Source organism: Chelon labrosus (assembly GCF_963514085.1).
Source record: "Chelon labrosus genome assembly, chromosome: 7".
Lineage (NCBI taxonomy): Eukaryota > Metazoa > Chordata > Actinopteri > Mugiliformes > Mugilidae > Chelon > Chelon labrosus.
In genome coordinates this window covers 22,849,159-22,864,196 of record NC_140343.1, presented here as the reverse complement: position 1 = coordinate 22,864,196, position 15,038 = coordinate 22,849,159, and the positions used below count along the sequence as shown (strand labels likewise).

The 15,038-nt window shown below is 39.8% G+C and overlaps 1 protein-coding gene across 1 annotated transcript in view; it reads left to right on the top strand.

The window, feature by feature from the left end:
• tgfbr3 (transforming growth factor, beta receptor III) overlaps window positions 1–15,038 on the top strand; it is a 65,010-nt gene that overhangs the window by 12,964 nt on the left and 37,008 nt on the right. Inside the window, exon 3 of the mRNA XM_084548292.1 lies at window positions 7,733–7,920. Within this exon, the coding sequence (XP_084404418.1) occupies window positions 7,733–7,920 (188 nt within the window). The remainder of the gene's footprint in view (window positions 1–7,732; window positions 7,921–15,038) is intronic.

Below are 15,038 nucleotides of genomic sequence, written 5' to 3'. Positions count from 1 at the left end.
ATCTCAGGCCCCCTTTGGAGGTGGTCTAGGACACATTTGCTAGCTCATTCCTTTGGAGGTTTGAACGCATAATGCATCCTGGGTCACATTAAAGACTGCCTACTCTGCAGGGATGTTGTCAGTTTTGCTTCATTCATTCAGGAAAACGATTGATGATTTTCACAAATATATCTAAAAAGGAATCAACGAATGAAATTATTTAATATGAGTAAACTTCGTGTGATTCGGTCATTTAGAAAATGGCATAGATGTGATCATGCTGACTTATAAGGAGCCATGGGGAGTTAAGTTAGGCTACATATTTCCTCAATCATCACTGGTGTATTAGCGGCCATTTTTCTGACGCTGTTGCAGAATGATGGTGCGTATGGCAGCTTTGAAGTCTATGAGCTTTGTGTAGATCTCTAAAATAACTAATGTCATGGCAGAGATCGATAGCTAATAACTTAGAGCATGAGCTTTTAGGGGGTGAGAGAGACATCACAGCTTATTCCAAATGATGTCTCATCTCCCCAAGTCATCACACACACACGACAGACATGAAAGATCTGAACAGCTCCTTGAATGCAAAGGGTGGTCGATTTAAGATTTCCTTCGTTGTTACAAATGCACCCCAGCAAATGAGAGAAATTAACTTTGTTCTCCTTTGAATTTAGTGCTTATACTGTTGCTGAAGTTTTTACATCTATGGGTACACCGATGTAATTTACTGTCTCAACACCTGTTAACATACTTAGAAAATGAAAGAAGCCATGCCTGCATACCCATGCATGTCCACACATACAGTATAGTAGATAAAATCTAATCCAATAAAATAACTGTCTGCCAAACTTTTTTCAGTTATTTTCCAGTTGACAAGATTACCGCATACGTCCACCAATGAAGAGTGTTGAGTGATATTGAGTTACAGGCAGATTTGCAAGAGAACTGACTCAGATTTCACACTTTGATGGGCGAGTTTACAACTTCCCTACAGTAATGGAGTTTGGGCTCACCCCTGCCCTCCTCCCTTCAGCCCCTTCTTGCTTCCTCCTCTTATGCCTCCCGATTTTACAGTCCACAGATAAATCCTTTTCATAGGCAAGCCAGTGATGTGAACTTACACTACCCTTATGAAAGGATTTACTCACTTCCTGTAGTAGTGGCTCAAGGTTCAGGGGTGAGTGGGCTGTGCTAATGTCAACACTGCAGAGCTAGTGATTCTTTAGTCCGTAGTCCCTTAGGAAAACACAAGCGGGTAGAATATTATGTTCCCTAAACTGGTTTGCGTGGCTCATGGTCCATGGGAATCATGCCCTGCAGTTAAAAGGAAAGAGACCAGAGGATTCATTTAATTCCTTTTTTCATATGGGAACTGGCATACCTTATCTAGCCAGCAGATATATTGAAACAAAGCCACCCCTATGTATTACTTTGGACTTGTTGCTATTAACTTGGCCTCATTATGTCTTATCAAACAAGTATACAGTAAATAAAATGCAGGTTGCCTCAATGTCGTCCTCACACAAAGTTATTTCTTAGTGCTGGTGACTTGCTTTTTCATCTGAAGGAACACAATCAAATTTGCTGAAGGAATACTGGGAACCAGACATGTGAGGATGTGTATGCACACACGGGGGGAAGGTTCTGTTTGTTTATTTTCGGAAATGGCTTTGTGGGAATATCAGATGTGTCCCTTACTGGCACACACACTGACATCACTTCCTGTACCCAAGCCTTGGCTCGGTGCCGCACTGTGGAAGGCTACAAAGTGCATTCTCTGGAAACAGAGGCGCTTATCTGTGGCATGATAGGAGAGGACTGTATTGTTAAATATACTCTACCACCTAGCACTGACCGTTATACTCTCGAGGCTTCCGATTTCAGTAGTAAAGATAAAAATACACGGTCCAAACATTATAAAATTAACAAAAGCTAATTTTAAATATGGAGCCCAGCGAGATTTTTAAACGAACAGCAGCTTTAATGATACTTGTTACGTGGAAAAAAAGGCAACCAGACAATTTTAACTTCAGGTTGTTTGGACAAAGATATTTGAAGATGTCTCATTGGGCTGTAAGAGAGTGTAGAATTTTTCAGTATTATTAGAAGAGCATATAAAACAGCTGCAGCCATAATTGTGTCAATGTATTTAGTATCTGATAAAGAGTCTGTGGTTATTTATAAATGGTCATCCTTTCATAGGAATATGTTATGTTCCATTTATCAGAGAAATACGCGATGATACAGTATAGGCTTGCTTGAGAGTATTTATGTGAAAGAGGGATATGAATACGTTAAGAACAAACACAGAACATTTCAAAACATTATAAACTCATTGCAGCATTACTGGCTTCAGGCAACTCTTATTTTTTCCCCCAGAAAAATTCTTGTAATTCTTCTCGTGTCCAATTTCCGTGACGGTTTTGAAGATATTTTAAGTATGTGGCTGGTTTTGTTAATTTAAAATAACTGGTTCACATAATTTTTTAAGGCCTACATAATAACCTGTATTTTACAAAATGTAAATTTATTTATTGATTGATTGTCTCTCCCAGAAATGTGACAGATATATTCTTTGTAAGGCTTGGGGAAATTTGTAAAAAAAAACAACAAAGCAGCATTTCTAATCCCCTTCGTTGCATTGATGTCATAGTCTGGAATGGCAGTCATGACTTGCATAAAATGTCTGAAAGTGATATTAGTGTTTAAGTCACGCTATTGTCCAAAGGTAGCCTGCCAAGCACTGTGAAATGTGTCTAGTAGTGACTTCACTGCCTGGATCTCACACTGTTTAAACATATCAAAAGTGAGTATTCGCCCAGTCTGCCTCCCTCCTCAATATGGATTTACTAGCTCAACAAATTACCATGAATGATATCAAAGTCAAGCCTAAATCCATTATAAGTAATGAAGATTAATAGAAGAATATAATTCATATCTTTTTACAGAAAATACATTTTGGTCGCAAGTGGTCTTGTCATTCCATATCCAGTGTTTTTGTTCCAATCAGTGTCTGTCTATTTGATACTAAGCCCCAAAAAGGCATAACTGAAGAAATAAACATTTAACTTGGGGTGGTTAGGGAAAAAAAAAAGTAGGTTAAGGTGCATGTCAATCACTGGTGCTTGCCTTTCATGTCCACGTGCTTTACTCATTGTTTAGAATAAGTTACTCTGCTGGGAACCCGGGTCGTGAAATGTGGAGAAACTCTGCACCATTAAAAACCGCCACCAACGCACAGTAACATGAAGGGCTAAAAGGAGAATTAAAATGGTCAGTGGTAGTTTCAGATTGTCCACAAAAAAAATAGCTGCTTATAGTTTCAGCTACTGTGAGAAGCAGCCATCTTTACCTTTTAAGTGCTATTTCAGCTGCTTTCATTTTACTCTTCTGGTAACAATTTAGCTGCTTCCATCTCACAGTCTTCACCTGACATTTGAGCTACTTTTTTATCGTGCTTTTCTGTATATTTCAGCGTCTTGCCCCCTCAAATCACAGTTTTCATCTCTTACTCTTATGGTTGAGCTCTGTTACACTTCAGCTGATATTCAGTGCTCTTTGACATTCAGACTGCTTTTATTCTACTTTACAAATAATGTTTGTACCTTCACCTCGCCAAACTGAAACTTAAAACACTTGTTTGACTAACTAACCGAGTTGCGCTGTGATTGTGAATCTTATTTAGCAAAATAAGTTGTAGAAAAGGAATTGTTACTTGGTCTTTTGCAGTGTCTTGATTCAGTTTTTGCAGCTAGCTTTTATTCGTTTTAATACCGATATATTTTAACTCTCAGTCATGGTAACCAGGAAGTTGAGTAAGCTAAAGTAGGTTGGTTAAAATCCAGCTCGAGTTATTGTGACTTCCTGTGTCTCTGCCCACATACAGTCAAAAAGAGAAAAAGCGGTGAAGGTATATTATCAACTATAACTTTGCACTTTCACAGCTAAAACCACAAAATCCTCTTAAACGATTACTTAGATTACCATTTTTTTGTCATAACTGCCTTTCTTGAAATGAGGCTCTTCAGTTCTAAGTAAAAGTCATTTTAATGTTAAAGGCAGCTTTCGATTGTGGTCATGCAGATAGATGGATCCTATTGGCTAAATAAAGTCTTATGTATTTCTGAAGCTTGGTTTGTTTGCTGTGCCAGCTGTCAAAGGCTGTTGGAGGGTCAGTGGGCGGTTTTTAGAGCAGTTCAGCAGTTCCTTGGTCAGATGGAAATGTTTTCTTTCAGATCTTTCCATTGTCAGTTAAATTCAAGAAACACTACTGTGCAAAGTTTTGTATCTGTGATAAGAGTATGTTTAATCTCCACAAGGGATTTTTTGACTCTTTGTGTTTTAACTTGCATACAGTGGTTAAAAGGTTAAAAGTATCAGTTATATGACTGTGAAATGTGATTTAATTTGATTAGGTCAATGATAAGATGTTAATGTTGAGTCTGCTAGGCCCGATCACAACTTGGCTGTGTTGTCCATTCAATCTTTTGGTCCTAAAGCCTCAGCAGTTTCTGACATTGTCAGAATTAAGTCGTTACAGCCTTGCTTTTTTTGTAAGTTGACTGCAAGGTCAACTTGCCATTCCTGATTGGGTTTAGATTGACTTACCGATTAATGTAGGTTTAGTATTATTTGTCTTCATGCATCTTGCAGCATCTTGGATAGAAAAGTGTACTGCAGTTAGCCTGCAACATATTAAATAAAGATACAATTCATGTAATTTGCAGAGGTTTGTACATATTAGTTAGGAGCTCACTTCAGTGCAACTGTACATTAAAAAAACTCAAATAATTTAGTGCTGCGGTGCCATCTCTATTAAGATGTTTAACGTTGTAGAGCTTGCAGTACAAGATTTACATTAAGACTCTGCTGCATCTATTGGATTAAGGAGATATTTGTGGTATAGTCTGCAGAGTGTCTGGTGGAAGCAAACTGGACTTGTTTTTCAGGCAAAGTGAACAACAGCTTCTCTCATTCCTCTGCTGTGGGCGTTTGGCCAGACCAGCTAAAAGGCAATAGCAGCAGCTGGACAGGACGCACTCTGTACTCCACTGATGACCGAGGAAAAAGAAAGATTACTGAGAGAAGGGCAGACACAAGCGGGGGAGAAGGGCAGACAGACAAGGTGACAGCAGATGCAAAGCTGTAGCAGGGCCGGCAGATGCTAGTTTTATTTCCTCTATAACTTTTCTTTGGCTTCCGTGGTTGTCTGCTAATGGTAATAGCATCACATGTCTGATAGCATTAGAGCGCAGCTTCACTTTGATAAAAACCACTGAAGACATCATTTGTCTCTTTATCAACCTAATCTAATCCAATTGACACCAGTGGTTTATATGAAATTCTGAATGATTACCTGGCAAAATATGCATGATATAATAAAAGTCTCTCAAATGCATGTATACATTTTCTACAGAAGCTACAGAGGAGCTCACTGTGAAACATTACAGAGCAGTTCAAGTGACAGAAACAATTGTACAAAGAAAGAAAAGAGTTTTAACTAATTCAGACCCTTTCTTTCTCACTTCTGCCCATTGTTCAAATCACTACGTTAACAATTTGTGAATGTCGTGCTGTCTGCTGTCCCTTTTCTAAAACATTTTGCGTAATCAGTTTCAAGTTAAAACTGGAAACTTGTCCTTTGTGTCACCAGAGGAATGACCATAGAAATGAAATCAGATCTAATATAAAATATCCAAGGTTTTTCTTCCCTCTTAGGGTCAACACTATTCTCAGTAATAGCCTGCCTATCAGATCGGGACTATTCTCTGTGAAGATTTCCTTTGTACAAATGGAGATTTGGACGGATCCTGAACATTAAACCCCTGCAGACCATGACTATGTACTTGATATGTTTATTAAAATACAAGCATTTGTTGTTCGTTGATACACTTAGCCATGACAACGTTCTGGGAAAAGGAAAGGCTAGAATAGAAAAGTCAGGGATATCTCCAAAATCACGAGGAATCTTCTTCTGGGAATAATGAATTTCTTTGACTATTTCCATAAAAACTTGGTATTTGTTGTTTGAGATTTCTTGCTCTGGGGCAGCTATTGAACCTCCGGCCTGGTCGTCTTACCGAGATTCTGCGAAATCAGAATCATGCCACACTGAGTGCCCTACTTTTTCATCTCTGTGGTGTTTTTTTTTTTCAGTCATTCCCCTCTCTGTTTCATTACATTTTTAAACACTTTCTAAATCAGATCATTCTCCTTCCAGTTTTGTAATCTTTTGGCAGTCTCCCAGAAAGAACTACGTTTTTCTTTGTTTGTCTGGCAGTTGTTTGTTATTCTCCATGTGTGAGAGGAAAAAGTGAGTTGAAGTGCCCTCAGACGTGTTTGTGGGAGTGAGATGTGATGACATGGTTAGGGAGGGAATAGGCTTCAGTCCTTTGGGAGGAAAAGGGAGGGGGGGGGTTGGGCGGGGGTTGAAATACTGATGCACCACAGGTTTTTGCCATTAGGATTTGTGTTTATCGCTTTAGCCTTGCCATGTTTTAATATATACATATATATAGTGCGTTTGCTCTGAATTCCAGGTTGAGAATGTCTGTTAAGGTCTTGGGATTTGTCTCAGAAGACAAGTATGGTAACAATATCACGTCTGTGTTTTTCTCACAACAAGGAGAGTGGAGCTATGCCATACATGATCTCTGGCTTTGTGCTGATCTAACATAAGCTTATTGGACGGCACGGAAAGAGAAAACAATAGCTATGTGTTCAGAGGAGAAAAAAAAAGGATAACTTTTCCCCCTGGCTGTACCCCACTGTTGAGGCACTGTGTTTTTAGAGTCAGTTGGGGGGAATTTAACATTGTTATCTAGCTGTCTTTCACTTAGACTTTAATTATTTCCAAATGTTCCATCTGATTGCTATTGGCAGCCTTTGTATGTTTGGTGTGATGCTCTTGAAATGTGAGTGGGTCTTGGTTGGCACTAGGCTGCAAGGTAATATACAAAGTCTGACCCTGAGAGAAAAAAATAAAAAAAACTGGCCGCATACTTTCTCGTAGTGTACATTACTTTCTAATGGGGGCAAAAAACTGTTTGGTACCTCAATTAGAGTTCAGCAGCTTGTTTTGTGCCAACCTGACTCTATGTGAGATGGTTGTATGTGGAAATTACACACAGAATGTGTATTTTAATACCAGGCTGTGGGGAAGCCTGTTGACCACCTGAAAGCGTGTGGCAGCTGAAAAGGAAGTCACATATCACGCAATAGCTAATGGAGAGTCTTAAGTTGTAAACAGAAGTGAATCTGTGTTTAAGTCCAGCTCTCCAGACATTTGTAGGCGACTGGACTGCTCATTACAAATGGCTGTGAACAAAACACAGATAGAAACCCAACAAACCAGATTTCACTGTCCTCACTTCCTGCTGAGGGCTGTTCTGCTTGACAGTTTTGTTACACCTCTCAATTACTTGAGCTCCATTTTTTTCAACTCCCCTGTACGGCGTGACATATAGAGAGTTGGACAGTGAGGACTAAATCATTTGTGTAAACCTTGCTAGCAGGTTTTCACCTCGGATTGTCCACATTTTTCCAAATCTAGGGCACAGCTAACGGTTAGATATAGAATATGCAAGACTGAAACTGATTAAAGGTCAAAATTGACTGTGTGGTTACCATATATGTTTCATGTTACTCGTCTATATGACTTAGGGTAAACACCTAGACACTTAATAGGGGACTGAGAAAACATTTGGTTGTGTTTGATCCATACAGTACGCTTTTCTCTTCTCCACTGCAGGGCCTTTGTCTCGGAGCCCATGTGAGCTGCTGCCAGTGGGGACGGGACACCCGGTGCAAGCCGTCCTGAAGAGTTTCACCGCCCTGTCAGGGTGTGCGAGCAGGGGAACCACCAGCCTGCCCCAGGAGGTCCACATCATTAACCTCAGAGGGCATACTCCAGAGGGACCAGACAATACTCCAGCAAAAGTGAGTCATCCTTAGACTGTGGACTAAAGTAGTACAGAGAGAAACTTTACACATAAGGTTTATTATCAAGATTTGAATGATAAAAATCCTAACAATGTACTGGCAGATAGCTTTGTATAGACTTTGGAAGTAAATAGTAATATTTCCCTGAGCGTTAATAGCTGCCCTTTCAGTTTCCTTTTTTTTTAGAGGAGAAAGTAATGTAGCTGGGGATTTTCTGGGTAATACGCTGGCAAGGTAGATATATGCTTATCCATGCCACACATTAGTACGGAGTCAAGTTGCTAGCTAGATTGTGAAATATATTACTAGAAAGTTAGTAAACAGTAACCCCGTAATTTCCCCTTTTCAATATAACTCTAACATGAGCTTGTCTCTGACATCACCGACGTCACTCATGCTCATCACATCTCTTTGCTATATTTCCTGTACTTTGTCAGTGTCTGTTCTAAAACCCACCACTCCACTCCAACCACTTATTTGTTTTGAGCAGATCTCTCTAGTGCACTCACTCTGTCAGCACATCTCTTGATAGCGTCCGTAAAAGTGATGTCAGAAATGGGAGAAACCACTCCCTGTCTTCAGGTGTTGTACAACACATTTTGTGGCTGCACTCTCAACCATCTGTCATAGTTTGACAATGAATCACGGGCCGGCAGCCTTAAAGAAACGCTGCGTCTGGATTTTGAACTGTACCAAGTATCATCCCCCTCGGTCACAGTAGTGTGAAACGCAGCGTGTATAGACTTGCCATTGCCACTTTGCTGCTGAAGTAGACTTAAGCATTCCCGAGGCCAAACTTATAGAAATACTGTGTGTGGGAATATTTACAGTATGATGTAAATGAAAAGAAATAAAAGAAATGGCTTCAATGGCTGCCCTTGTTCCCAAGCTTTACTACATGAACCTAATTTATAGAGTTAGAGATCATAGATACTTATACTATTTGTTTTCAGGTGTAATTTGTTTCTCAGTTTTTTGTTTTTTTTTACAGAATTTAAAATTATGTTAGAGTTAGCAGTACTCACTGAACAACCCAGTGACAAATTGAAACAAATGTAGTGTTTTGTGCCAAATCAGACCCAACTATGTATTTACGTACAATTTTCTGCCCTTGATAATGACTAGCCTAGTTTACTTTTCATGTGTGGTCCTAAAGAAAAGCAGTGTAATGTAGATCAAAAATTACTAAAGGTACATTTATACACCTTCATGAAGCTACTTAGAGTCAAAGCTGAAATTGCATTTATTTTGCACCACAAACAGCATAAAATAGCTCTCTGTAATCTTATTTTTGTTCATTTATGTAGATTTTTAGCAGTTTTACAGTAAAATCTTTTCGAAGTAGCATCAAAAGTTAGGGTTTTGGCTAAATTAGTTTAATTTATTGTCTTTAATATTCCATTAAACTGTTTGATTTATGAGACCTCTTTGCGAGACCTGTAACCATAAAATAAGATCCTCGAAAACATACTGCATGCTCCTCTGAGTATGGTCTAGTTCTTGTAGGTTGAACACTTGAATGTGTCCTGCAAAGTGTGAAAGTTTTGCTGTGTTGCATCTAACAACATGATTGTGATTAAATGCAGACAGATGCTCACAAAGAACAAACTGAAGTGGGTTTTGTCTACATGTGCTCGTCGCCATTTCACATCTGCACAGGCCAGCTGAGTGGCCTTTCAATAGATCACTTGCAAGTCAAAGGATTTTAGACTTAAGTGACACTATCCTTCCCTGCTTTTAAACTTGAACAGTCTTGCACAAAAATTAAGCAATCCAACCATATTTTAACTGCTGTTAAAACTGTATGTAGCCCACAAGACCGATGTCTAAATATTGTTTTCACTTGCTCTGGAAATCTTTCTGTTGGAAGTGATGATCCAAGTAATGATTCATAAAGACAGTCAACTGACAAAGACTGGTAGTAACACGTCTCAGTCTTGAACCATTTATTTATTGGGAGTTACAACAAAGTGAGAAGCTCAGAGAAGAACAGTGAAGCTTTGTGCTTTCGTCAATACAGAGTCGCTATTGACTTAACTACAGTTTTAGGAACTCTAGCCTTGATTCTGTTTTAGTTTAGCTATCCAGATCTTCTGACAGTGTGTGGAGGCTTTAGTTTCTTTGTTAAGCTGCGTACAGAATAGCCCGCTAAAATATCTAGTTTGAGAGTCTGTGAAACTCATCTCATGAGATCAGTTTATTCATCTTTTGGTGGCCCACCACCTCAACGGTCGAGTGAGGACTAAAGCAGAGGAGACAGGAATCCAGCTGTCTGTTCCCCTGCCTACAGCCTTGGCTGCAGAAAGTCACCCTGGCTCTGGATGAGATTAGGTGGCCCTGCAGAATCTTATTCCGTTACTGGAGGTGTCTGCTTATGATTAGATAAGCTCCCCTAAAGGACGTTAGCGCACTCTACCCACTCTGATCTTGATTGCATTTCCATCTGTGCGTGGGCACCCACCGGACTGTTAAGACGCAGGTCCTTCCTCAGCCTTCAACAGGACTGTATTGGAGGGCACAAAATGCGTCACATTGTGGCTTCACTGGCAAAATCCGTCCCTGAATTTTCCTGATTGTAGGAGGTGATAATCCAGTGGAAAAAATTATACCTTGAAATAAATGGAATCTTTAAGTCCCTGGCCCCATTAAGCGAAGGATGTTCTGTCCTAGCCTTGTGGAAAAAACAACTTAATGCTCTTGATTATTTATACTTGAACACTGGTAGTCTCTGCCATTAAATCTATCCCTTATTTCTGAAAGCAAATAAACCTAAGAGCAAAGATGTTTCTCTCATTTGAGCTTACATCCTCAGAAGACTCAGTGTCTTTCAATCATTGAAACTCAACAACAGCATTCTTCTTAGTTTTTAATATCTAACGGTAACACGGGTTGGCTTCAAAGGTGCCTCAGGAAAGTTTGTAGCATGCTCCTTTGCTTAGGAGGATGTAGCTAAAGATGTAGCTGTAGTTAATTTACATTCACAACAGTTACTGTAGAGTCTGGCAGCATCCCAGTTTCAAGGCAAAACTGAACACCTGCATAAACTTCTCAAAACGCTGCAAAATGATGAATTTATCCTCTGTCCATCTGTATGTGCAAACATTTCACAACAATAGCTCTGGTCCATTGAAGCCCTAGAGGGGCTTTTAATTTTAATCTGCATGAAATGTTTGAGTTTGTTTTAGTAGTGTAATCCTCTAACTTCAACAAAGTAAATAGGAGTGGATCAGAACGAGGCTTTGTGCTAAAACATGACTAATTATACAGATCAACAGAAGGAATTCAGCCTCTAGTACAAGCCTGCTTCCAATAAAGGCCTGTTGCCTTCCACAGTTGAATTAAATAAAGGGCATACATGGCCACTGTTTGAGGTAATAAAGTATATTTACTGTCCGCAAATACATGATTGTAGTCCCAACCTGAATCTAAATTGTATGCAAAGATACATCTGCTTCCAAGGACTTTAACTTAAATGTTTAATTAAACTTGACATTGAAATATTCAGGGAACCTTCTTAATTTCAGCATTTTTGTCCAATTTTGTTGTCGGATTTAGAGGTGTGCAAATTGATTCCCCTCCATAATTGGTCTTTTCCTGTGTTTGCTTTGGCAAGGGTAGCCTTTGCTTATTTTCTAAGTCAGTAGAGAGGTGCCTGGTCAGTGTGTGATTATGTAGATTTTTCTCTGAGTTTGCGTCCTCAACCCTGCTGCTGCTGGGGGAGGAATGTCTGGGCCTCAGAACAGACTGTATTTGGATGTTTTGAATGACGACCCGAAGCACAAGAGGTGCCTGTGGCTGAGCTTTAAGTGTCTGGGTTGAGAATCTGGTGGAGAACACGGTGTGCTCAAGTGACTCTCACAACATGCCTGCAAAGTCTTGACCAGGTAAGGGGAATAAATCAGCTATTGCACATGGCGTGCATGGGCTAATATGGACAAGGGTAATCCCATGGTCAATTTCAAACACGCTCACACAGTTGCACGCATCCTGCAGCTGCGATGTGTGAGGCCTGCTTCACATCTCTTTCACATCCGTGTGTGAAAGTCATGGCTTGCAGTTTGGCCATATTTTAAGTAAAGACGTGAGAGCAATGAATTGCTTCCTGCCTGGACCAGTGAACCCATTCTGTATGGGTATTAACCAGTGGGTATGAACTGTTATCCACAGAAAGAAATGCACAGCTGGACCTGACTCAGAATACACACTTTGGCTCCTGGCCAATCTCCACACCAAAGCAGAGTTATTAAGCGCAACAGAATACCTCTGTAGTGACTGTGCATAGCACTTCGTCTGGGAAAAGCTGACATTTGCAGGATTTGCGTCAACCATACAATAACAGCCAGTGGCTAAAAAAAATATATGCTAATGATTCAGTGAGGTAGCCTCAAGCCACCCCCAGTACTATTTTCAAATTAAAAGTTGTTCAGCGCTGTAGGATTGAAGCTAAAAATTGTGCAGTCGACAATTTCCCCTTCTTGTCTTTGCATCCAAAAGAATCATGAGTGTTTTTTTTAAATAACTGGTATTTAATACGGTTAATTTAAATTAACAAGTCACAACAGCTGTTCGGCTCTTGTGTCAACATAAAAGAATTTATTTGAGCTGAGTTTCTTGACAGACATCAAATGACTCAAATTAAGTACAGCTTCCTAACAACTGTGTTCAAATCTTTAACTGCCTGGTTCATGTTCCTATAATTTCCGCAAAGAAATGAACAATTTATTGTAACAAACTGATAAAATCAGAAATTTACATCAACATTTGTAATTGTCACAGTGGCTGCCGGCTCATTTCACTAATGCGTTCTGTGGTTTACTGTTTCCTGCTACGTTGTGAATAGAACACATTATTTGGAGAAATTTAATGCCATGAATAGCGTTTTCCAATACTACAAATAGTATATTTGTCTACATTTTAGTAGTTTCTTACATGGACCAGCACAACTTCTGTACTGCATTTTAAAGTTTTTCTGTTTACATGAGCATTATAGCAGATACATACAGTATATGTCTATGTTCAATAGTTCATGAAGACTACAGTCATGACAGTACACTGAGATTGTTAGCTTGAGTTAGTAATCAAGTAGTGGATGGATTTAGCCTGGCCTAGTCAGACTCATTCTTATCAGAGTTTGGATTTCATGATGTTTCAACTGGTAAAGAGTCGACTAATATGACACACGCTTAATCTCAAATGCCTTAATCTCTCATAACTGCCCTTGTTAAAGTTAATACCTTTCATAACAGATGCAACGCAGTCTAAACAGCTCTTTGATAGCAGCCATTTTGTAGTAAACAAATTCGGCCAAGCGGCGCTCAGATGACGTGCAGTGCATGACCCAGCCCAGCAGATCTTCACTGGGCAGAATGCACTCCAACCGGAACAGCTCCAGACCGAAACTCCCCCTCAAATATTTTGTGAGGACGCAGAGTTTTAGCTGTGCTTCCTGGCTAGGGTCGATTACCTGGAATTTATGTACATGCATTCATGGGTCCCAAAAATTTGAAGCCTAATGATTACAGCGCCCTCTTGCCCTCTTTTTTTGTGCATTGGATGATAATATAATGTGATTAACTAAGATTATGAACTTAAACATCGTCATAGTAGTGGTGAAAATGTTAGCTTGTCTGTAGACCTTTAAAATTGTTAGAAACTGATTTTAGTGTTTTTGATTGTGGAAAATTATTAGTAGTAACATAGGTAAAGAAAAATTAATTGATATTTCAGCAAATCAGACCACTTCCCAGTCACTTTCTTATATATCCTGAAATGATATTCTCCCCAGACAATATCCACTGAGCACTGCCAGACAATACTGATGAAAAAAATGCGGCTTACAGAACTCTTTTGAGATTTCAAACAAAGCTCTGGAATTTTATTCAGCATCTCTCTATAACAGTAGGCTGTTGTTTCATAGACTCTTAACTCTCCATTTCAATAAAATGACCACAGAGAATGGCTATTGTCCAGGCGAGTCTGAAATAAAGAGTGATGATTTCTTCAGCTTCAGTGTGTGTTCTGATCAGAGTAACAGAAAACCCTTTCTGCTCTCCTCTACCCATGTGGGAGGGGAACCATGCCAGAGGAGCGGTATCCTTGGATAGGTCAAGTGAAATGACTGTTGGCTGGACGGGCAAACCATAGTAAAGCCAGAAGTGCCAGGTCATGTTTCAGAAGGATGTGTTTTCCTCAAATAACAGCAGGATGATTTTCACATTTTCACAAAACTGAATTACATTTAATGAAAACAGTCTAATGTTGCAGCGCAAGAGCACAAAATGAGAGTGAGTCAGAGTGACATGTGCTGCAGACTCTACTTGTTGCACATAATTCATCCAAGTTTTAAACCCCTTGGGATTTTGAGGCAAAATATCTTTTCGTGGGTTGACTGTTGACCTGAAGGTGTTGGTGTTTTGCCACTTAAGCTCTTACCAAAACAATGACCTCAGCATGAAGAGTTATTTTCTTTCCCTTTTGCTCTGGTGTAAAGGAGTAGGTATCAGATTTGAACATTTTTCCACGTGCTTCTTCTGTCACAAGCTAAAGTGTCCTTTTGAACCCTGCAGACACCCCGTGTGCATTAATGCACACGAGTTTGCCTTCATTGCCGACACCTTGTTCCCAAGTTGAAGCAAACTGTGGACAAAATAAACAGCTCAAGAAAGAGGCCTGTGGGGGCATACGGTTTGGCGATAGGGTAAAAAATAAACAAAAGGGGACGGCGATATCTCAAATCACCCGTCTTTCTCTAATCAGTTTACCAAAGGCAAACATCAAACACAGCCACTGGCTCTGAATCAGGGTGAGGCAGAGCAGATGATTGTTTTATCAGCTGGAATTCGCTGATATCTTAGACTGTGAATTACTAGCTGGAAGAGCTCACCAGGCACAAACAGCTGGCGAGAAGACTGTCAGATACGAGCTGAGCTTGCACACAAGACAAACTACACGCACGCACACCAATCCAACGATGTATTTATTTAAACAAGCTTTTTATGTGTCCTTATACTGCTATCAGTTACAGTTTTTACTCTAATTTCCCTCGTAGGAATTCACCTGATGCGAATGCTCAGGATGGGGGAACGTATGGACTGCATGTGCTCAAAGTCGAACAC